The following is a 24,331-nucleotide window of genomic DNA, read 5'->3' on the forward strand; positions in this document are numbered from 1 at the left end:
GCAGCCGAGCCGTGGTGGCAGCATCCTCTCTTTTGTCACAGCAAGCCGAGATCTAGTACTTGCAAAGCCAAACAACCACGATGGCTAATTGCATTACATAATTACTGCCAACCGCGAGCACGCTGCAAAAGGAGATGACGATAACGTGCCACAGGGAACACGACGGACTAATACGATCATTCAGAGAGATTACGCAGCAGGGGCGGAATGTTTAAGCCGTTAAGACCGGGTACGCATCTGCGCAACCACTTTAACCATTATTTTATACTTTGGCTATTCAAAGATGGCAGATAGGCAAGGTCATAGCACGGCACCGAGTGTCGCGCTATGAGCTTGTAGATCTGCTTTTTTTTCATCGTGGAAAGTGTGTTCAAATCTTTGAATACATATTTGTTTTAAAGGGAACATTTTTAACTTAAATCTTTGCTTCTGGGGGTCCCTGGAATCAAACATATTTTGAGATGGGGGTCCACGGCCAAATATATATCATTTTTTGGGGGGTCCTTCACATGAAAAAGTTTGAGAACCACTGATATAGCAACACAAGTTTTTTTAATAAAAAGAAAAAAACTGTTAGGATTTAGAAGACATTTGTAGAATCCCCCAGAAGCAAAGATTTGAGTAAAAGAAATCGCTTTAAAAATATGTATACATATATTCAAAGATTTGCACAAATTTTCACAATAAAAAAAAAAATAGCAGATCTACAAGCTCATAGCGCGGCACTCGGTGCCGCGCTATGAGCTTGTATATCTGCTATTTTTGAATAACCCCAAATACATTTTTCAAAAATGACACAGATGATGCGTTCCCGGTCTTAAAGGGTTAACATCTCAGTCAACAATAGATAGAGGGGAACGCGTGGGTTGATGGGATGAATAAATTGACGTTGGGGCCCCCGCGGTGGAGTCAATTCATTACATACTACCTACCTGGGTTTTTTCCGGCGGGATTCAATATGGCATCCAGGCTGCAGAAGGCCTGCGTGATGTTGTGGAGCTGTCGGTTGATCTTGATGTCCTGCACCCAGGCGGGGCTGTGGCACACCACGCAGCCATCGCCGATCTGAGGGGCAGCGCAGGACCTAGTTAGGGAAAAATAATAAAAAAGGGAAAAAAGCCCACTTGAGATCTCAATGTATTATAAATATGCCAGAGCTTATATCATCGTCTCTGGTAAAGTCTTTTTTTTTTCCTTTTCTGTGTAACTGACTCACTGTACCGATCGCTTGTTCACTTCTCTCAATAAATCCACGTCCTTACTACACAGGGGGGGGGGGGGGGTGTACACTATATGAATCTAAGATAACAGTTCCAATATCAGTGGTGTAAAGTAACTAAGTATATGTACTCAAGTACTGTACTTAAGCACAATTCTGAGGTATTTTTACTCTATTGGATAACTTAAAATTTCCAGTACTTTTACTTCAACTCCACTACATTTCAGAGGCAAATATTGTACTTTTACTCCACTACAATTATTTGACAACTTTAGCTACTAGTTACTTTGTAGATTTTGATTATCATACTATAATTCTAGTAACCTCTGTCTGTCTGTCTGTTTGTAGTGGTGAGTGTCTGTCTGTTTGTAGTGGTAGGTGAAGCTACCCGGTTCTCCTCAGTGGCTGGACCAATTGCTCTGATTTTGCACACAGCCATTGACCATTACCATCTGAACTTAACTGTGAAGCCCGTTTTTCAATTTCATCAAATCTCAGCTTCTTATTAGCGTTTATGTGTAAACCACTGTCGCCATGGTTACGGGGCTGCCCAGCTATGGGACGAACTGCCTCCCGGGTTGCCAGATCATGTGCGCATATCCCCCCACGGATGCGTCGACCGGGTATGGTCTAGTTATTACAAAATACACTAAACCACTTACCCTGTATACACACACACACACACACACACACACACACACACACACACACACACACACACACACACACACACACACACACACACACACACACACACACACACACACACACACACACACACACACACACACACACACACACACACACACACATATATATATATTCCGTCATTTGAAAATAGCAGATCTAAAAGCTCACAATGATGCGACGCATTGTGAGCTTGTACATCGTCTATTTTCAAAAAAAAAAGGTAGACATTTTTAACTTGTGAAATGGGACACTCTGCACAATGAGTACTTTTACTTTTGGTACTTTAAGTATATTTTGATGCCGATACTTTTGTACTTTTACTCAAGTACATTTTGAATATGAGACCTCTACTTGAGTATCTGTTACAACTGTAACAGTATCTACATTTACATAAGTAAAGTATGTGAGTACTTCTTCCATCACTGGATAACAGCTCCAATATATAACAATTGAAATGTAGTCTTGTGCAGTAAATGGCAGCAACGCTCGGCTATAGGAAAACAGTCCTTTTAGATTATAATTTAACTCATTTGAAAAATAAGTAATCTGCTTTAGAAAGAACAATGCAATTTGACCTTATGACTGCCATTACCTGCACACAATGTGTTCACACACTCCCAGACACACGGGTTCGTTGAGTAATTTCGAGCTGTGGAGGAGACGAGAGACACACGTGAACCAGGGTGACTTAAAGGCCGACAATAGCAGATCTACAATCTCACAGCGCGTTGCGGAAGCTTGTAGATCTGGCTATTATCAGCGAGCGACAACGTCGTACCGACAGAGGGCAAACCAACATCCAACGCATGGATTGAAAGCAAAATGAAATCTCACCACTGAAAATGTTTGTATGACAAAGTCCTAATGTGTGATTTGTGAAACAGTATGAAAGGAAAATACAAAATCATCAAACATAAAAAGGTGAAGAAATCACAGATTGAAGCTTTAACCTTTGCTTTGTGGAGAATGCTTATAAACATAAAATTATTGCTAGTTTGACCACTTCAAATTCTCCAATCCTAAAATAATAACAGAAAATTGCCGAGGCAATATTGCAAATATTGTACTTTTACTCCACTACAATTATATGAACACTTTCAGTTACTAGTCACTTTGTAGATTTTGATTATTACAAAACTTAACCCTTATACATTTTGGCCATTTGAAAATAGCCAATCTACAAGCTCACAATGTGTTGATGCAACACATTGTGAGCTTGTAGATCTGCTATTTTCAAAAGATTTATATATGTTTTATACGTTTAAAAACGTGTGAAATGGGACATTCTGCATACTTAGTACTTTCTTACTTGTGGTACTTTAAGTATATTTTGATGCAAATACTTTTGTACTTTTACTGAAGTACATTTTGATTACCAGACATTTACTTACCAAGTGTTTCTACATTGCAGTATTGATTACATTACAGTCATTTAGCAAACGCTTTTATCCAAAGCGACTTACAATAAGTGCATTCAAGTGCATTCAACATAGGTAGGGAACAAAAATACTAATCACCAGAGGTCTTAAGTGCATTTCCTGTAAAAACAAGCAACCAAGAGTACCTAGCGCTAAGGTAAAAGTGCAATATATTGATACTTTTACATAAGTAAAAAATGTGAGTACTTTTTCCACCACTGAGTAAAAGTCAGACTCGATAAAAAATACATGATAGTCTTTCTTGATCCAAGGCTAGGCTATCGTTAGTCATGGATCACACGACGGTCGTCTGTCACAACCGTCATGGGTGATCTTCAAAATAAAGTCTGCACTTTCTCCATTTACAACCCGTATATCTACATAAAAGTTCAAATTTCAAATATAAAGTGCTTACACCATGGTCACGGATGTTACGATACTGTTCGATCCCTCAGATGTACCCGTATCTTTCCGTATTGTTCAATGAAAAGCATTTTAATCCGATCGGTGGCCATTTGCTCAGTATTTTCTCCGTATACTTTTGATTACGCGACCCTGTCGGTTGGAAGGTGTATTGCACTCTGATACATAATAACTCAACGAGGAAAATGGCCATCACTCGGATTAAAATGTGTTTTATTGAATACTACAGAAGATACTGGTACTTCTGAGGGCCCGTACATAATTGTAACATCCATGGCCATAGCTTAAGCACTTTATATTTGAAATCTGAACGTTTATGTAGATGTATGGGTTGTAAATGGAGAAAGTGCAAACACCAGGTTGAAGTTCATCCATGACTGTCATGCATCGGGCTACCTTGGATTAAGACTATCAGATGTATTTGATACATTTTGACATTTGCATATATCATAGATACGAAAGTAAAAGTCACACTCGATAAAATCATGGTATGACAGTCATGTTTCGGGGCTAACGGCTAGCGGTAGCTCAGCCACACAGATCTGCGTCTCTTCTCACCACTTAGAACACAGCAGCAGTCGTCTGAAGTTGGCGACAGCCTCTCTGGTCTTATCCCAGGATTCTCTCGGAGCGCGATCGTCCTGAAGATCCATATTATTCCTGTCTATTATTATTTAGATTAGAACATCTGTAGTGTTGACTGTAGTCTGGTCTGATCTGACAACAACAGCTTTGTGTTTTCATAACATTCTGTTCTCTTCCTACTTCCTTCCTACTCGTATCTCCCGCCAGGGATCCACGGAAGTTGTAGTCCTCTAGTTGTCATGACGATAAAGACGTGATGACGTACTGATGTTTACGTGATGAAAAAAAAAAGACTCTCAGATTGTCAGCTGATAGAAAGCTGCAGAACCATAGAGTTTTAATATATCGGCAAGAACTGTCTCTTTCCGTTCACTCTGTAATGTTTTATGTTAGTTAATCCCCCTGGCTCTGATGTAGTGGTATTTATTAATAACGACGTTGTTTGTGTTTGTATTGTATTATATGTCATGACATAATTATAAATAAAGATTTGTGAGAAAAAAAAAGGGGGAGGGGGAAGGATTCTGATCCCCCCTTTCCACCCTCCTCAATTGTCATTATTCAGTTGAAAAGGGGTTTTATATTCATACCTGCCAACATAGTGTGAAAAATGAGCAGATTTTCTGGTGGGGGACCTGACTTAAATTAATTTAGTATCCACATAGTATACACTTAGTATCCACATGTTGATACTAAGTGAATACTATGTCACATCATATCCACTTATCCACATAGTATTCACATAGTATTCACATAGTATTCACATAGTATTCACTTAGTATTCACTTAGTATTCACTTAGTATCCACATAGTATTCACGCAGTATCCACATAGTATCCACTTAGTATCCAGACTATCCACATATATAGTATACTTAGTATTCACCATAGAGTCTGGGTTGAGTTGTCCGAAATTAAGGTTATTCCAGGACAATTTACAATGCAGAAGCACAGCAGGAGAAAGGGTAAACATTCAGGATTCTGCTGCAAAATTCAGGAGTGTTGGCAGCAGGTATATGTTTATATTGGCATGGGGCGAAAAAAAATATGATACAAACTTTGCATTGCCAAAGCAAGTGTGAAATAAAAGCATAAAATAAGGAATGTATGGCCTAGAATAAAGAAATGTGTAAACAGAGCTGTGTGACTGACAGTGCAACACTGCAATCAATATCTTTGGAAAAGAAACTTAAAAACAGAAACATTGTGCTTTCGCTGCTATATCGTGTGTGTGTGTCAGTGTGTGTGTGTGTGTGTGCGTGTGTGCGTGCGTGCGTGTGTGTGTGTGTGTGTGCACGTGCGCGCGTTCGTGTGTGTTTATATATATTTTTATCTATGTGTATTTAAGGGTTTCTGCTTTGTATGTTCGTCTTCGTATGATTGACAGCCTTTATTCCATTGGATGTTCTTTTCCTGTCACAACAGCTCACATTGTACAGTACTTCACCCAGCAGATACGGGAGTTCTTTGTTTGTTTTTAGCCCTAGCCATGTTTTTACCATTATTTTGGGGTGTTTGTTTGTAATCAGTGGAATGTGTCTCTGATGGAGGCTACTTGGTACAGTTGGCATGTAGAAAGTGTAACTCGAGTTTTTCCATCTCATTGTGTGTGCAGTGGGTGTACACTCTGTCTTCTCTTGGGATGCCAGGTCTGCCTGTGGTGGCCTTATACTCGATTGCAAGGCTGTGCTCACTGAGTCTGTGCATATAGTCAAGGATTTCCTTTGTTTTGGATCAGTCACAGTGCTTAGGTATTCTACACTGTGTATTCTCTGTTTAGAGCCAAATAACATTCCAATTTGCTCAGTTTTTTGGGGGGGTTAATTCTTTCCAATGGGTCAGATAGTTTTCTTTTTGTTTTCTTATAATTTAGTTTGGTTTCTGTTTGGCTCTGCTTGTGTTTATGAACAGAGGCCCATAACCGGCTGAGGGGGGCATCTCTCTAGTCTAGGCGGGTCTCTTAAACTGTAGGTGACAGCTTTGTTGTGGAGCGTGTCTGTCTCACTTTCTTTTAGGTGCTTATGAAATTTTAATGTGCTCTTTTGAAGTTTTATAATTAGCGGGTTTCATCCTAATTCTGCTCTGTGTGCATTATTTGGTGTTTTCTGTTCTGGATTCTTTGTTTGTCCCATTTTGCAAAATGGTTGCCTGCTCTCTGTCTGTCTGTCTGTCTGTCTGTCTGTCTGTCTGTCTGTCTGTCTGTCTGTCTGCCTGTCTGTCTGTCTGTCTGTCTGTCTGTCTGTCTGTCTGTCTGTCTGCCTGTCCTCTCTATCTATCTATCTATCTATCTACCTATCTCCACAGTTAAAGAGAAACATCTGAACATAGTAACAGTAATATGAACTTCTAAAGACAGGAGCAGATGCATTTTTCATTGCACAGCCTATTTTAAGCCTACGGCATATCTGAAATATCAAGCAACATGCTAATCCTGTGTCTACACACAATGGGGAAGGCATGACAATGAACAGCAGATGCATTTGAAAAATTGCTTTATTAGATAATGTATAAAAAATAAAGCTCAATAAATTCCAGACGATGTGGAACAGGCCTAGAGCCTTAAGCAAGGAAAGGAAAGTATCCATAAAATATTCAGTACGTTCATTCTAAAAAGTTAGACATGGCCTTAGAGGAGGTGTTAATGAGAGGGGAAAAGTGCAGATATTGAGAGAGCTCATCTTTTAGTGCCAAGAACACTTTCTTTTGTGATATACCGCCGCCAGAAGGCAGTAATTATACACGGCTAGCCTGTGGATACAAAATAAAAAAAACAGACTCATTTGGGAACATTATGCACTTAGTGTATGTGTTCTTTTACATGTGAGTTAGATCATGGTGTGTCCATATACTACAGGACGCTGGCCAAAACGTAATGCTATCAATTAAGAATTGTACTGATATTAAAAAGGTTACAGATACCTACGGTAAAGTATTCTGATAAAGTGCCTCCACCACAGACAAAAAAAAATTAAGAGCAAAAACCTATACAATTAATTTAAGCCTTCATGTTAAAATACAAGTAAACAAATAATTGCACTTCTGTTTGTGCCATTCATATAACACACACACATTGCTGGGGGGGGGGGGGGGTAGTAAAAATAGGGTATACTCCAGTGAGTGTGTGCATTGACCATCGCTTTGAGACTCATAAACGGCCATAAACCTGTCATTTTTAATGAACAGTAACAAGTCATCTTTCATAAGGCTTCCAAAACAGATTAATCGAAAACATGTTGACACGAATCTTCTAAATAAAAAATGATTAAAAATATAATATTGCAACATATATTATTTTAAACAGATTAACATCTCGTGCCCGTCCTTTCGCAACTGTGCATGGACCGCGTTGGTCACGGCGAGCAGGACAGCATCAGGACAAACATGGCCGCCGGTAGAGGGCGTACCGGCTACGTGTCGGCCGACTCGATGGAGAACAGACTGTCGGAGTCTTCGCTGTTGAGCGGTACCGTCTCCATGCCAACCTTCCCCATGGCGAAGTTGATGAAGACCTGTGTGTGTGTGTGTGTGTGTGGCAGAGCAGAAGGTTAGGGGTTGAGATGGTCGGTTGGTGGTGGTGGAATTATTTGAGTGCCGGGTCGATATTAAAGCTCATTCATTCTCCCTGAAGTCTTTCACCTTAGCCATTCCACAAGTCTCTCTCTCTCTCTCTCTCTCTCTCTCTCTCTCTCTCTCTCTCTCTCTCTCTCTCTCTCTCTCTCTCTCTCTCTCTCTCTCTCTCTCTCTCTCTCTCTCTCTCTCTCTTTCACTCTCTCTCTCTCTCTCTCTCTCTCTCTCTCTCTCTCTCTCTCTCCTACCACCAATATGTAATATCTCTCTGTGCTGGAGTGGATGAGCGGTGGTACTGTAGAATATCAGTGCTACTGTAGCTGTGAGTTTAAAGCTCATATACTGTATTTTTCTCTCTGTAATTCATATTGGCTTTATTTTCCCTCAGGCGTACCATCTGTCATTAGCACCCAGCCATCCCTCTGACTTTCACAGCTCATTCTTTCCTTTTCCTCTAAACTCACTACTGTCTCTTCTTTCTTTCTTTTCTTTCTTTTCTATTCCTCCTTCCCCTTTAGCTCTTCTTAGTCATTGGTTCTCAGAGGACCCCCAGGGGTCCTTGAGGGGCTTCCAGGGGGTCTCCAGCAAAATGTGTTAATAATATAGCATCAAAAACTTTAACCGGCTATTTGAAAATATCTTGAACATGTTTTGAAAAATGTTGAATCATTTTGGAAGCATAAACACAAATCATGTATGGGGGTCCCTGGCACAAAATATTTTCAGATGGGGGTTAATCCATTCAATCCGGGAACGCATCTGCGTCATTTTAGATTTCTTTGGCTATTAAAAAATAGCAGATCTACAAGCTCATAGCGCGGCACAGAGTACCACGCTATGAGCTTGTAGATCTGCAAAAAAAAATCAACATTTTTTTACTCAAATCTTTGCTTTTGGTAACGAAAAATGTTCGCTTTAAAAAATTTAAAATGTCAAAGATTTGCACAATATCTTCGTGCTATGAGCTTGTATATCTGCAATTTTTTTAATAGCTAAAGAAATCTGAAAATGACACAGATGCGCTCCTGGTCTTAATGGGTTAAATCATTGCCGTTCCTTTCTCTGTGTCTCACCTCGTCCAGTGTGGTCTGGCTGATAGAGAAGTGTTTGATCTGCAGGGTCGTCTTGTTGGACTCCAGTTGGTCAAAGATGTCAGCCACCCCTCCTGGTGCCACTGGCACGTGGTACTCCACCATGGCAGAATGCTGGTCCTAGTGGGTGGTCAACAGGGCACGTTACAGGACATGTCGCATGAATTGTGACACTAATAACTCCTCAGAGCCCCCAGCGGTGGGCAACCTTTTCGGGCACATGATACCGTTACATCCTTCCAATCATAAAAATGGTGATGTGCTAATTAGGGGTGTTGGGAAAAAATCGATTCATGTAAAAATCGCGATTCTTATTATCAACGAACGATTCAAAATCGTTCATTTTTTATTTTATTCGTATTTTTTGCTGGTTTAAGTTAAAGGTGTATTTACTCTATGGTGTTTGTGATATGAAATGTAAGCCTACCATAATCACAGTAAACATTATCATGTCTTAAGTCATATTCAGGGCTTTTTTTAAAACTAACTCCAGTCCCTTTCAGTTCAGCACAGCTGAGGTGTCATCAAGGAAATGATGCTGTGTTTCTGCATCAAACAGAACTACACCTAATCTAAAGATTCCATCAAAGCCAAGAATCTTTACATGATCCTCTCTGGTATTATATAATGTTTAGTTTGAGCTGTTGGAAAAAAACAAGGCTACACTTTTTGTTGTTAAAGTCCAGATGAAAACAATATGACTGAAATCATTTAGATTTAGATTTTTATTTGAATCATGACCCCAGGTCCAGGAATCGAATAGTGAGATAGCAGAAGAGTCACAGACCTAGTGCTAAAATGCACATATACTCTAAAAAGTAGAAGACGGTTAATGTCATTGCCTTAGAAGGGGCATGGGAGTTCTCTCAAAAGAGAGAATGTAAAAAAGAAAAAAAAAAGAAACTGTGCATGGCCCACTAGCTATACTTGGAAAATGATTCACAGTAAGCTGACAGTTACGTATCACCTCTAGCCTACATTTTTTCTCAAGTTTCCATGAGCTGTCCGCCGGTGTATTTGTAGCAACGACTCTCTCCCGCCAGGGTCCTTGTGTGTGTGTGTGACTGTCCTAGCTCTATAGCCGCGGCTATGCTCACCTTGAGGTAAGTGCTGGGGAAGCGCTGCCGCATGAAACCGGTGATTGCTTCCACGTCGCAGGAGGCCCGCGCCAGGTACATTTTCACCGTGAAGCCACTGCCGAACCTGCACAAAGGCAATTTTGCAACAACAAAAAAACAGTCATTGTTATTATCTCTTTCACTGCCAGAGTATATACATTAATAAACTCACCCACTGCCAGAGATTTTTGTGTTGTATAACCTTTAGCATTATTTTACACTTTGGCTATTCAAAAATAGCAGATCTACAAGCTCATAGCGCGGCACCGAGTGCCGCGCTATGAGCTTGTAGATCTGCTATTTTTTTTTTAATTGTTTTTTTTAAAGCAAACATTAACTCAAATCTTTGCTTCTGGGGGGTCCCTGGAACTAAATATTTTGAGATGGGGGTCCGAAGGCCAAATTCATATAATTTTGGGGGTCCTTGACATGAAAAAGTTTGAGCACCGCTGATATAGAAACATGAGTTTTTCAGAAAACCGTTAGGATTTAGAAGACATTTTGCAGAATCGGAACCTCAGGCCTCAATGGCTTAAGGCGTCCATGGCAGGCTGCGCCTTGGCCGAATTCGACGCGTCAACGCGTCCATGGCAAGCAAAGAGTTATGTGTGTGTGTGTGTGGGGGGGGGGGGGGGGGGGGGGGCAATGTTATTACATGTCTGTAACCCGCGTCGTCCGTCGGTACAACGGCGCGGCTGAGAGAGGCTATGGAGAACAAAGGCACTCCGGGAGTGGGGAATGAAAGGTGTGGGGCGGTTCGGTTCGGGGTGGAGAGGGCATTAATGACATGGCAGGGAAGAGGGGGCAGGGGGCAGGGGCCACCGACCTGTTCTTAATGTGCTGCAGGGAGCCCAGGCAGCGGAACTGACCCTTCACCATGATGGCCAGGCGGCTGCACAGCGCCTCACACTCCTCCATGCTGAGGTTGGGCGAAAGAGAGGGATGAGGACAGACAGAGAGACAGACAGACAGACAGACAGATAGATAGATAGAGAGGGAGAGAGTTAACAGATTAAATGAATTAACTTAATTACCACTGATTCTATCATACAGCATCATAAACATCCTGCTGTTCAGCTAGTGCTTAGCCATTATTACTTGTATCCATGCCCCACAACGAGCCACGTGTCTATTCATGATCCTGTTACGGTTATTACGGGTAAAAAATTATATAATGACATGAAGACAGTGGTGGAAGAGGTACTCAAATGTTTTACTTAAGTAAAAGTATCAATACTGCAATGTAGAAGTACTCTGTCACAAGTAAAAGTGACAGAGGAATTTAAAATGTACCTGAGTAAAAGTGCAAAAGTATTGCTATCAAAATGTACTTAAAGAACCACAAGTAAAAGTACTAAAATGTTTGAAAATAGCAGATTTACAAGCTCACAACGCGTCGCAATGCGACGCGTTGTGAGCTTGTAGATCGGCTATTTTCAAATAGCCTAGGTATAAAATAGGGCTAAAGTGGCTAATGTATTTTTTATGTAATAATTTATATCTGCAAAGTAACTAGTAACTAAAGTTTTCAAATAATTGTAGTCGACGAAAAGCACAATATTTGCCTCCGAGATGTAGCGGAGTAGAAGCGAAAGTATAGACAATCGGAAATACTCCGATGAAGTAAAAGCACCTCAAAATTGTACTTAAGCACGGCGCTTGAGTAAATGTACTTAGTTACTTTACACCACCGCATAGCGATGGGCGATGCAGAGACAGCAACTGTCTGCACATTTGATTTAATTTTATTGACGTTATACGGGAAAAAAACACATGTTACATCATGTTCACCGTAGAAACGTCAAGGATACAAATACATAAAAGTCTTGCGACTTCTTTTCATTGTGGAAAGGCTGTGTGAACGTGGCTGCTGTGTGTGTGTGTACCTGTGAGAGGTGAGAACCACGGCACACTTCCCCTTCACCTCCTCGGAGATGATCTTCCACAGGTGGCGCTTGGTGCGGGGGTCCATGCCAGAGCTGGGCTCGTCCTGGGGAGAGATTGATGAGGGAGAGAGGGAGTGAATGACTGTAAAAGATGGGGGCAGGAGGCGTGAAAGACAGGAGCCCGACGGGAGAGAGAGAGAGAGAGAGAGAGAGAGAGAGAGAGAGAGAGAGAGAGAGAGGGGACGAGAGGATGAAGGAGGGAAAAACCAACCACGGTGAGATTCAGGCAGAGAGAGAGACGCGGACGCAGTGGTGTAATGTGACTAAGTACGTTTACTCAAGTACTGTACTTTTTTTTTTTTAGGTACTTTTACTTTACTGGGGTATTTCAAATGTTCGGTACTTTTACTTCTACTCCACTACATCTCAGAGGCAAATAGTGTACTTTTACAATTATTTGAAAACTTTAGTTACTAGTAAATTGGTAGATTTTGATTATTATTACAAAACGTACATTACCCACTTCACCCCTAGATTTCGGCCATTTGAAAATAGCCGATCTACAAGCTCACAATGCGTCGCGGTGCGACGCATTGTGGGCTTGTAGATCTGCTATTTTCCAAAGATTTGTATACATGTACATTTGAAAACTTGTGAAATGGGACATTCTGCATAATGAGCAATTTCTACTTTTGGTCATTTAAGTCCATTTTGATACCAATACTTTTGTACATTTTGAATTCCGGACTTTTACTTGAAACAGAGTATTTCTACCTTACAGTATTGATACTTTAAAATAATGTGAGTACTTCTTCAGTCACTGCGCGGACGGACGAACGGACGGACGGCGGGGAGAGAGAGGCGAGAGAAATTGAGAGGCAGGCAGGTGTAGAGAAAACGAAAGACCCACAGAGGAAGGTGAAGAAATTAGGACAGGGAGGGAGGGAGGGAGGGAGGGAGGGAGAGGGAGATGAAAGAAGTAATAAGCACAGATGGATGATGGGAGCGGAATAAAAGGAGAGGGTGTGGGGGGGCTGTCAGCATGTGACAGGCAGACAGAGGAAAAGGGAGAAACAAGGACACAGAAGGAGTATAAGAAAGAATAAGGACAGGGGGATTAGCGAGAGAGGGCTTAAGGGAAAAGTGAGAACACGCAGGACAGGAGGAGAAAGGAGAAGGAGAGGACAGAATGGAGAGAAAAGAGAGTGCAAGATGGAAACAAGAAGTATATACAGTAGATGGAGTTGAATGCTGGGGGTTTGGGGGGGGGGGGGGGGGCACCCTAGGGTAAGCCCAGGGTGGTCAACTCATTAACTATATGAGATGTGACGAGGTTTTGGAGATTGATCATGTCGTCACGTTGGCTTCCAGAGGACCTGGAGAGGTGGTCCCCCAGCCCAGGGAGTATATGGGCCTGGTGAACCATCGGACGACCATCGGCTAATAATTTGATGACTAGCGGACCGTTATAGGCAATAGGCAGCGGTTCCGGTAGGAGACACAAAGGAGACTCTTTGTGTCTCCAACCGGAACCGCTGCCAGTCATCAAATTATTGGCTTAGGAATGCGACAAAAACAAAAAAATATCCATGAATTCAAGTCTCCATGGGGTGACTAATCGATAGAAAGAAAGTCATTTTGACGAACCCTATGCTTGTACGACAAATAGCGAAAAAATGATGTTACATGTGGGAGTTAGCTATGATTTTGTGCAACATGTTGCAAAAAATATGGGACTACCTCCCAGACATGGCCTGTGATCTTTGGCGCCATCTCCCCCAAGAGGGCCATGCAGGACCCCCAGGCTATGGGAAACACTGATGAAACTAAACAGCTGCTATACAGTGGGTGTCCTTACCAGCAGCAGGATTTGCGGGTGTCCGATGAGGGCCAGCGCCGTGGAGAGCTTCCTGCGCGTGCCGCAGCTGTAACCGTCGGTGATGGTGGTCCTGTGGTAGTCTAACTCCAGCTTCTTCAGCAGATAGTTCACCACCTGCACCAGAGAGAGAGAGGATTTATTGATCACTAGGATGATGAGCGCTACGGGGGGGGAGAAACAACAATAACAGAGATGTTAATCTTGTCTCTGCCTATGCATTTTTCATGCTGCTTGGACACCAAGCGAAGGATTTGTCTGGTGATCGCGCTGAGTCCACAACATGGTGGGGTGGGGGAGTTTAACTCATTAAGACCGGGTCAGGGTTAGGGTTAGTGCCGAGTAAAGAGTGCCAAGTACAGAGTGCCGCGCTATGAGCTTGTAGATCTGCAATTTTTTTAAATTGTGAAAATGTGTGCAAATCTTTGAATATATATTAAAAAAAAATTCAGCAACTTTTTTTTTTTCAAATCTTTGCTTCTGGGGGGTCCCTGGAACGACATATTTTGAGATGGGGGTCCGAGGCCAAATACATATGATTTTGGGTGGTCCTTGACAGGAAAAAGTTTGAGAACCACTGATTATAGTTAGGATTTAGAAGACATTTTGTAGAACCCCCAGAAGCAAAAATTTGAGTTACAAATGTTCGATTTAAAAAACATATTCAAAGATTTGCAAACATGTTCATGATTTTTCAAAAAAATAGCAGACCTACAAGCTCATAGCGCGGCACTCGGTGCCGCGCTATGAGCTTGTAGATCTGCTATTTTTGAATAGCCCAAAGAAATCAAAAAATAACACAGATGCGTTCCCGGTCTCAATGGGTTAAGACCAAAGGAACAACATAGTTTGGTGGAGACAGCTCAGTTTATCCAGAGAGCGTGACACCATATTGCTTTGGGAGGAGAAGAGCCCACAGTACAAAGCAATATGGGCAATGCGCTGTAAAACACCACAGATATACTTTACGAGCTAACGCCTTCGCTTGTTTGTTTGCTAGAGCTGGGATTTGCACATCCTTTTGGGTGTCTAACTATGCCAGACATGTCTTTCCTTTGAGTTATTAAAGATGACACAAAGCATATAAAAAAAAAAAGCTGTAAACAGCGTGGTAAACGCAGCAAGTTTATTTTCCCATTCCAGACTCATTTCCTTCAAACGGTTGACGACGAGCGTGAGGTGTTTTTTTTTTCCCCCATACGTAGGCACAATTTACACATGAATGTGTTTTTGGAATTCAGATTAATGGAGTGAGCCAATCCAATAGGTACAGTAATGCATGCCCTTTATATTCTCTGTTTTTTTCCTTTTTTTTCCTGTGGGTGGATAAGCCCTTTTTCTGTGTGTGTGTGTGTGTGTGTGTGTGTGTGTGTGTGTGAACACACACACACACACACACACACACACACACACACACACACACACACACACACACACACACACACACACACACACACACACACACACACACACACACACACACACACACACACACACACAACAACACAGCACATCCATGACTGTGTTAGATCAAAATATCCTTGTATCTCCATATTTCAACTTTTTATTTTTTTCATAAATTAATGCCCTATTCGTCATACAAGAGTATCGCGCAAAAGTTGCAAAAATAGCTTTCAATCCGGGAACCCGTTTTGGGGTAGTTGTTGCTATGTAAGTTGTTGTATGTAAGTTTTTCAGAAAACTTAGGTCAGGATTTAGAAGGCGTTTTTAGAATCGGCCTTGTGTCTAAATGGGTTCACCAGAGCTTGGGACTAAATAATTACAACTACATTGGTTCCATTGGAACACAGGTTCCTTTTTTCCATTTCATGAAAAGTCACGCTTTTTTTGGACATAAAAAGGTGTCCGCCCCACGGCATAACGGTATATTCATATTGTTGTATTTCTTCCCTCCCACAGTAAAAAGCCCCTGTCTTGCACCTCTGATGTAACAGCTCATTAACCCATTAAAGCCGGGCACGCATCTGTGTAATTGTAATTCTTTTGATTTCTTGGCTATTCAAAAACAGCAGATCTACAAGCTTGTAGATCTGCTATTTTTGAAAAATCTTTGCACAAAATCTTTGCACAACATTTGTGCAAAACTGAATATATATATATTTTTTTTAAAGGGAACATTTGTAACTTAAATCTTTGCTTCTGGGGGGTGTCCCTGGAACAAAATATTTTGAGATGACGGTCCGCGGTCAAATACATATAATTTTGAGTGGTCCTTGACATGAAAAGGTTTGAGAACCACTGATTATATACAGTAGCAGCATGTTTTTTCAGGTTGGGATTTAGAGAACATTTCTAGAATCCCGCAGAAGCAAAGATTTTAGTTAAAAATGTTCGCTTCAAAAAACACATATTCAAAGATTTGCACACATTCTCACGATTTTTTCAGAAAAATAGCAGATCTACAAGCTCATAGCGCGGCACCGAGTGCCGCGCTATGAACTTGTAGATCTGCTATTTTTTCTAATAGCCCAAATAAATCTGAAAATGACACAGTATATACATTCCCGGTCTTAATGAGTTAAGCATGACAAAACCATGTGAATGTGAAATGGCCCCCCCATTAGAGCCCGTCTCATTATCCTCCTGCTACAGACTGTCAGCGAGGACACAACATAAGAGGGGGCAATACGTATAACCTCGTCTGTCTGCCGCCGCCGACGCTGTTGTGGCCATTACAACCATTGTTGTCACCGCTGACCGGAGAGAAGACAACAGTGACGGTGATTAGAGCGAGTCACCATCCATTTCTCTGTATGATTGGCTCTGTGTGTACGTGTGTGTGTGTGTGTGTGTGTGTGTGTGTGTGTGTGTGTGTGTGTGTGTGTGTGTGTGTGTGTGTGTGTGTGTGTGTGTGTGTGTGCGTGTGCGTGTGCGTGTGTGTGTGTGTGTGTGCATATTGTGTCGTGTTTTTACGTTTGTAGATGCCTGCCTCTCACTCTCACTCCAACTTGCCCTGAGGGCTTTTTTGGAGAAAAAAAAACAAAAACAAAACAAAAGACAAGGAAAATGTCAAGATGAAACATCAGAATTTCCGTCATGTTTTGATTGTTTGTGCATTCCAACCGACAGCGTTGACAAAAAAGAAAAAATAAGACGCCATCACATGAACCCCCCGAGGGAACGCGAGATTGATTAGCTTTCCAGGGTGATGAACGCCAAGAGAGGGGCTCAAGAGAAGTGTCAGACGAAATCCTCTCATCAGCGAAAGCATCGCTTGAAATGTAAACCTCTCAAAATTGATGCACACAGCATCGCCTTAATTGGGTGTAGCTCAGATTGCACAGCATTCCCTTGCAGTTGACAGCAAACGCAGCTTTCACAGTTTGAGAGAGACCGCACGGCTTTCAGCACACATCACTCAGCCTGTCATGACCTGTGATTATAGAGCCTCGACCGATGCCACATTTTTAGGCTTCGATGCCGATCTGGATTTTGGAGAGTCCTCGACTGCCGATTACCAACGTTTTCCTTTTTCTTCTTGTCTCCCCGCCAGGCCTGGCATATATGATATATGATCGGCCAAACCGATATTGATTCCATACAGATGTGCCATTTCAAAACTTCAAATGTCCTGCCATCGCCAAGACAGTACATTTTCAGGGGATTCCCAGGGCAATAAGGGGGACAAAGAAGGGCATTTAAAATGCTGAATTATTTTGATGATCACTGCTTTTATGATGCTAATCAATTTGAGCAACTGGTCAAGGACCTCTTCAAATCACCTTTCGCCTCATAATGAGTCTGACACCTTCTTCAACACACATTCTTTTGTTCTCATGTATATGGATGTCTGTTGAAGGGAAAAACGGGGGTGTGTAGTGACAACTTCTTTTCAGGGGCAAAACAGTGCCTTTTTAAGGGCAGAACAGGGAGGAAAAAAATGCATTTTCAGGGCACTTTCAGGGAAAGAACAGTAACGTGTGAAGTTTTGAAGTGGCACATCTGTATGCGTGGAAGCAACATCAAAGTGGGGCCCGGCCGGGGACCCCCAGGGGTCCTTGAGGGGGTTCCAGCAAAAGTAATTATTATAGCATCAAAATCAGTTCATGTACAGCACTTTGGTCGATTTCGATTGTTTTAAATGGGATCCTGCGATCAATTAACCTCACTCCGCCAGATGGAAGAAGCGTGCGACACACATTTTGTTTCACAGCCTAACTTCCATCTGGGACCCCGGTAGCAGAATCGCTGCAAGACGGCGATTCCATTTTTTTCAAGCTACTTAGCAGGTGATTGGATGGGACCGTCTGTCTATCACCGTCTATCAACCAATCATATTGACGCGTCTACATGACGTATAGTAGCTGCGCAAGCCGTAGTTCTTTTTGTATACTATTCAACCATGATCAGTCGTGAAATAACTACAACGCAAATAAGCACTTCTCGATGGGCGTCACATCCGGTCTCGCCAAGATCCCGCCCCCTAGCAGCCGCTGATTGGTTCGCACACGCCACGTGCGGGTATAGGGCATAGCAGTGGCGGCCATTTTCTGGTTCCACTTCAAAATAGTCAATGCATTTTTCCAAAAATATTTACCACGCTTTTCCTCCGAGGTGGAAAAAGCCTGGTGGTGGACGCGAGGTTACTTACCGAGTCGATCTCCCCCTTGGAGATGCCTCGTACGCGGGCGTAGAAGTACAGATGCTCCTCGCCGGTGAGCAGATCATCCAGGGCGTCCACCTGGGGACAGTAACCGATGTTTATGCCCTGGTTACGGCACTCCATGATGTCTACCATCCGCCTGGGGGAAACACAAAGCAGAGACAGATTCCTTTTAAGCCATTAAAACCGGGAGAGCATCAGTGTCATTTTACATTTTAACTATGCATATAGCAACAGAAGTGTTTCAGAAAACCCTTAGGATTTAGAACAGTGGTTTTCAAAAATAGCAGATCTGAGCTTGTACATCTGTTATTTTTTGAGTGTTTGAACATTTTTGTATATATTTTTGTATTTTTTCGTATTTTTTGTATTTTTTTATCCCACGATTTTGTAACCCATTTTTTCACCCAGTGCCAATTGTCTAAGTACTCCTGGGCGCTACACTCCCCCTGCCAGCCTAGGGAGAGCCTAGAGCCGAGCTTGTGCCCCCTTCAATGCATCTGAGCTCGTACAATTGCTATTTTTTTTTAAAGTGTTTGAACCTTTTTGAATAATTTTGAATTTCTTAACACAAATGTTCTCTTCTTGGGGGGGGGGGGGGTCCCTGGCACAAAACATTTTCAGATGGGGGGTCCGCGGCCAAATATATATATATATATATATCAATTAGGGGGTCCCTGGCACAAAAAAAGAACGTTTGAGAACCACTGATTTAGAAGGCATTATTTTGAAGAATCGGCCTCAGGTCTTAATGAGTTATGGGCACCGGCCGCATGCTTCAGGACAGATGGAAAACGTGCGTGTGTGTGTGTGTGTGTGTGTGTGTGTGTGTGTGTGTGTGTGTGTGTGTGTGTGTGTGTGTGCGTGTGCGTGTGCGTGTGCGTGTGCGTGTGCGTGTGTGTGTGTGTGTGTGTGTGGCTTGTCCCTATGGCGCTGTCGTCTCTATACTGTACTATGCCGGGAATAGCACTGGCATACAGCGCTAACACTAAAGCGGAGAGCATGGAGGACAGGGGGAAGTGAGTATAGGGGATTTGACTAACTATACAGCAGACTCTATAACACACATGCTGTCCTAGTTTGAGTGCATTCTAAATCTTTAAATATTTAATGCTTAAAACCAGGTTCACATCTCTAGGTATTATACTCTCTCCATATGCACTCTCCCCTCTCTGCAGCTACTTGTGGAAATTGTCTTTCAGATTTCATTAGGCAGAGCAGCCTGGGCTACCTCTACGACCAGAAAAGAGATAATTACTAGAAAACCGAATATAATGCCAAGGCGATTCTTATTAACACATTGATTGCCAAGATCGCATTGATGCGTTCTTTCATTTTTTGGGGGAAATTCCACAAGGGGCGACCTAACACAGCTTTGGAATGATCGATCGTCACTCAGAGAAGTAAAATGTGGATGTGACGTCGTTCCAAAAAAACAGGAAGCCATCCGCTTCCTGTTTGGGATTTTCATAAAAACAGCTGTAACTCAGTTTCTTTTTTTTGCATTGAAAACCACTAGTTTTCAGCGGGCCGAAGGCCCAAAATGGCGGATCGCGGTTGGAGCGTTGTCGTTCCTATGGATACACAGATCCCTCCGCTAACCCACGGGGACTATTTTGTTTGTGTTTTTGGGACACAATGTCGGTTCCACGGCGTTTCAAATATCATCGGATTGAGGTAATTATATGCTGGCAAGGGGATAGAAAACTTGTGTAATATCTTGGCAATCAATGTGTTTAGTATAGCCAATACACGCATTTACATACACAAAACGCTGTCTATGATCTGATTTATTCTGATACCGATCTGTTTCTAATTATCTGGGTGCGTTCGCCTTAGTCGGGGAAAAGAAAGTACAACCACCATGATGGATTCAAGCCCAGAGCTCCTTCCACATGACGTGATAATTCGGTCAGGGTAAAACAAACAGCTTACCCATCCCAGTCCTTGATCTGTGCAGTTCCATCAGTGGGGCTGACGTCTCCGGTCAGCATCTTGAAGGTAGTGGTCTTTCCCGCTCCATTCACACCCAGCAGACCAAAGCACTGCAGGTAGAAAGGAGAAACGCGTTGCTTAGTTTGCAAATGCCGCCAGCTAACAAAACTGATAGAAACTAGTAACTAGCTACTGTTCAGGTACCACAATGGGAACAATGAAGTCCCCAGGATTATCCTTTTAGCTCAAATGTCTGACTGTACCCTGTGCTGTTTATGTTTCTGTCAAATAAAGTATTCAATCAATCAATCAATCGATCAATACAGTAACATCCAAACACATACACAAAAGGTTTATGCGGGTAACAATATGTAATATTTGGCTTTGAAATATTTCATAGATACAGTGTTTTTTCCAGATTGATCTTTAACACAGACAACATTGCCTTATATTTTTGTTTAACACCCTGCAGTGGATGAAAAGCTGCAACAACACGTGCACGCCATGCACGACTTCCCCAGTTCAATGTACTGTACCTCGCCTGCGGGGATGCCCACGGACAGCCTCTTGACGGCGTGGACCTTCCTGCTGAGGTGCTGGTAGATCTTGGTCAGCTGGTTGACCTGCAGGAGGTCGGTGTGGGCGCCGCCGCTGGCCACGCGCTCGCTCTCGGCCACGACGTCCTCGTCGTCGTCCGCGTTGGTCGCCTGGGGCACCACCTTTCTGCCCAAGATCATGTGCCTATACAGCGGAGAGGAGAAAAATCGCCCGTTAACGAGGTATTCGGCAGGCAATATCAATTCAATTCAGCCTGGAGAGAGAGATAGGCTTAACCAGCTAATAAAGGAAAACCCATAAAAATGTTATCAATATTTCCGGAGGTATTAGCCTTAGGTATAGAAACTAAACAGACTCACTCAATCAGTGATGGATCGAAAGAAAGAGTGAGAGAGAGCCTTACTAAATCAGTGATGAATGGGAAAGAATGGCCAACATTTATCAATATTTTGCCAGGTGCAAATCATTGAGACAAAAAAGCTTGAAACATGTTTTTAACCACTCAGTACAGCCTAGATTTGGAGTGGAAATGTTTTTCAATGTATACTAAAAATGCTCTCTATGCACTATAATTTGTGGTTTATGGCTTGATAAATGAATGCCCCACTGCACAAACCGACATCACTTCCATGTATTTCAGATTATCATTGATACTGGATGTATATCAAGCGGGGTCTGTGACTGAAGAACAGGGATTGGTCAGATCGTTCACTACACTGACACACGTGTAAGGCTTTACATCACTGTAGCTGTTAACGTAAAGCCTTTATATCTTAGCCAGGCCCGACAGGCCGTTAGGCGGAGATGATGTTTTTTGGCCTAACTAGATATTCCGCCCATTGCAATTTATTCAAAACACACTTTTTTTTTGCTGCTACTCCAACCCGATTTGGTCCAAAAACTCACACCAATCAGCACATGTTATCTCATGTGTACCGACACATGTACTGTAGATTGGCTGGCAGACATTTGTTGTGGGTATTCACAGTAGAAGGGGCGGAGCGAACGCGCAGATAGGAGCAAGCAGGCACATCTGCTCAAAGAGAGATAAGGAGAGTCTAATGCTCACGCTTTGAGATCCCTGTAGTAAACTAAACAGTCATGTGATAAATTATGTATCATTCAGGGTTTTCATATTCAAATCCAATTGGCTGTGATTGCCATTTTCCCCCCAGCCTTCCTCGCATTCCTTCCTGCACGGCTGCAACCCAACAACTTACACACAGCTCAGGCTTAATTGCAAACGCAGCCTGGCGGAGATACGCCCTACGAGGAGCGCCCTTTCCTAAATTATACTTAGCTGCACTATTTTAACCACTGTTTTAACCCATTCAATCCAGGAACGCATCTGTGTTATTTTAGATTTCTTTGGCTATAAAAAAATAGCAGATATACAAGCTCATAGCGTGGCACCGAGTGCCGCGCTATGAGCTTGTAGATCTGCTATTTTTGAAAATATATTGTGAAAATGTGTGCAAATCTTTGAATATATACATTTTTAACTCAAAAAAATATTTTGAGATGGGGGGGTCCGCGGACAAATACATATCATTTTGGGTGGTCCTTGACATGAAAAAAGTTTGAGAACCACTGATATATAGATATATAGCAACATGCGTTTAAAAAAGAAAACTGTTAGGATTTAGAAGACATCTGTAGAATCCCCCAGAAGAAGATTTTAGTTAAAAATGTTTGCTTTAAAAAAACATAAGATATTCAAAGATTTGCACAAATTCTTCAAGATTTTTTTAAACTAATTGCAGATCTACAAGCTTGTAGCGTGGCACCGAGAGCGGCGCTATGAGCTTTTTTGAGCAATTTTTTGAATAACCAAAGAAATCTAAAAATGACACAAATGCGTTCCCGGTCTTAATGGATTAACCCAATGTACAAACGTATTCCGACAATAATAAAATTGGAATCGCACATAAATCAATTAAAACTCATCGCTTGCCATATCGGACCCCTCCTCTCTCTCACCTGACTGTGCGTATGAGGCCCTTGTTGATCAGCAGACGCAGGGCGAAGAACACCAGGCCCTGGATGAGCGAGGACAGGAACATCCAGCCCAGGGTTTCGGTGGAGAAAGGGTCCCTGTAGGCGTCGATGCCGTAGCCGCTGAGGAGCTGCACCTCCATGTTGATCCTGGCCAGCTCCATCAGACCGTTGCCGAAGCTGAACTGAGGGAAGATCAGGAAGGCGTTGCTCAGCGTCTCGAAGATCACTTTGATGGGCTGTGGGGGGGGGGGGGGGGGGGAGCACAAAACACAAGCGATAAGAGAATGAATAACATGGAGGGAGAGCGGAGGAGTGGAAACATATACAGTAGAACTGCTCTATAACCAGCGACTCTCAACCTGTGGGGTCCGGGGGTCCACTGGTGCAGACAGTGAGGATACCGCAAGTGGTTCCAGCAAATAATTCGGAAACAGTTTTTTGAAAAAAACGTATGTTGCTATGTCAGTGGTTCTGAAACTTTTTCATGTCAAGGACCCCAAAATGTATATGTATTTGGCCGCAGACCCCCATCTCAAAATATGTTGTTCCAGGGACCCCCAAAGGCAAAGATTTGAGTTACAAATGTTTGCTTTAAAAATATATATATATTCAAAGATTTGCACACATTTTCTCTAATTTTCAAAAATAGCAGATCTACAAGCTCGTAGCGCGGCACTCGGTGCCGCGCTACGAGCTTGTATATCTGCTATTTTTGAATAGCAAAAGTGTAACATAATGCTTTTTTAGCTCAAATCTAAAAATGACACAGATGTGTTCCAGGTCTTAATGGGTTAAAGGGCAAGACCACTTTGGTAGAGGTTTGGGTTGTGTAGTTACCAGTTAACAGTCATCATGATTTAAAGGTAGGGTAGTGATATATCTTTAGTTTTTGGTTAAAAAGGTTAAAGTACTATATTCTGATAGTAATCATTGCTACAGAGCGTTTGTTCGGTCACAGGGGTCTCTCCAGCTCTTTAGTAAACAGAATATAGTACATTTTCAGGTAGGTGACAAAATCTATGCCAATCAGGAGAGAGCACTGAAAATGCATTTTCTATTGACACTGACATTTTTATTAATAAAACAAACGGCACTGTACTGTGTGTGTTAAATAGCTCTATAGTCTGATGCAAGCACACACACGCACACGCACACGCACACACACACACACACACACACACACACACACACAGTCACACACACACACACACACACACACACACACCAATCACTTAAACGCTTTAACAAGCACACATAGAGTCAAGGGTGCCGCCGATGTAGTGACTATTCAATTGTCGGCCTATCCAATGGTTCGCCCATTAATCCGTGTAAATGTACAGTAGA

General features: G+C 42.3%; 2 protein-coding genes across 2 annotated transcripts in view; both read right to left on the reverse strand.

Annotated features, from left to right (window-relative positions):
* Positions 1–4,419, reverse strand: part of bard1 (BRCA1 associated RING domain 1) — a 62,824-nt gene extending 58,405 nt beyond the window's left edge. Inside the window, exons 1-3 of the mRNA XM_084085450.1 lie at positions 4,309–4,419; positions 2,502–2,558; positions 933–1,084 (exon numbers count right to left, since the gene is read on the reverse strand). Coding sequence (XP_083941576.1) covers positions 933–1,084; positions 2,502–2,558; positions 4,309–4,403 — 304 coding nt within the window. The 5' untranslated portion in view covers positions 4,404–4,419. The remainder of the gene's footprint in view (positions 1–932; positions 1,085–2,501; positions 2,559–4,308) is intronic.
* Positions 4,420–6,809: 2,390 nt separating this feature from the next.
* Positions 6,810–24,331, reverse strand: part of abca12 (ATP-binding cassette, sub-family A (ABC1), member 12) — a 153,609-nt gene continuing 136,087 nt past the window's right edge. The window contains exons 64-73 of the mRNA XM_084085438.1: positions 22,970–23,223; positions 20,968–21,172; positions 20,432–20,541; positions 18,485–18,635; positions 13,855–13,989; positions 11,997–12,100; positions 10,937–11,029; positions 10,090–10,195; positions 8,975–9,112; positions 6,810–7,843 (exon numbers count right to left, since the gene is read on the reverse strand). Of these exons, the coding sequence (XP_083941564.1) occupies positions 7,742–7,843; positions 8,975–9,112; positions 10,090–10,195; positions 10,937–11,029; positions 11,997–12,100; positions 13,855–13,989; positions 18,485–18,635; positions 20,432–20,541; positions 20,968–21,172; positions 22,970–23,223 (1,398 nt within the window). The 3' untranslated portion in view covers positions 6,810–7,741. The remainder of the gene's footprint in view (positions 7,844–8,974; positions 9,113–10,089; positions 10,196–10,936; positions 11,030–11,996; positions 12,101–13,854; positions 13,990–18,484; positions 18,636–20,431; positions 20,542–20,967; positions 21,173–22,969; positions 23,224–24,331) is intronic.

The sequence above is a fragment of the Gymnoscopelus microlampas genome, assembly GCF_963454915.1.
Source record: "Gymnoscopelus microlampas genome assembly, chromosome: 17".
NCBI lineage: Eukaryota > Metazoa > Chordata > Actinopteri > Myctophiformes > Myctophidae > Gymnoscopelus > Gymnoscopelus microlampas.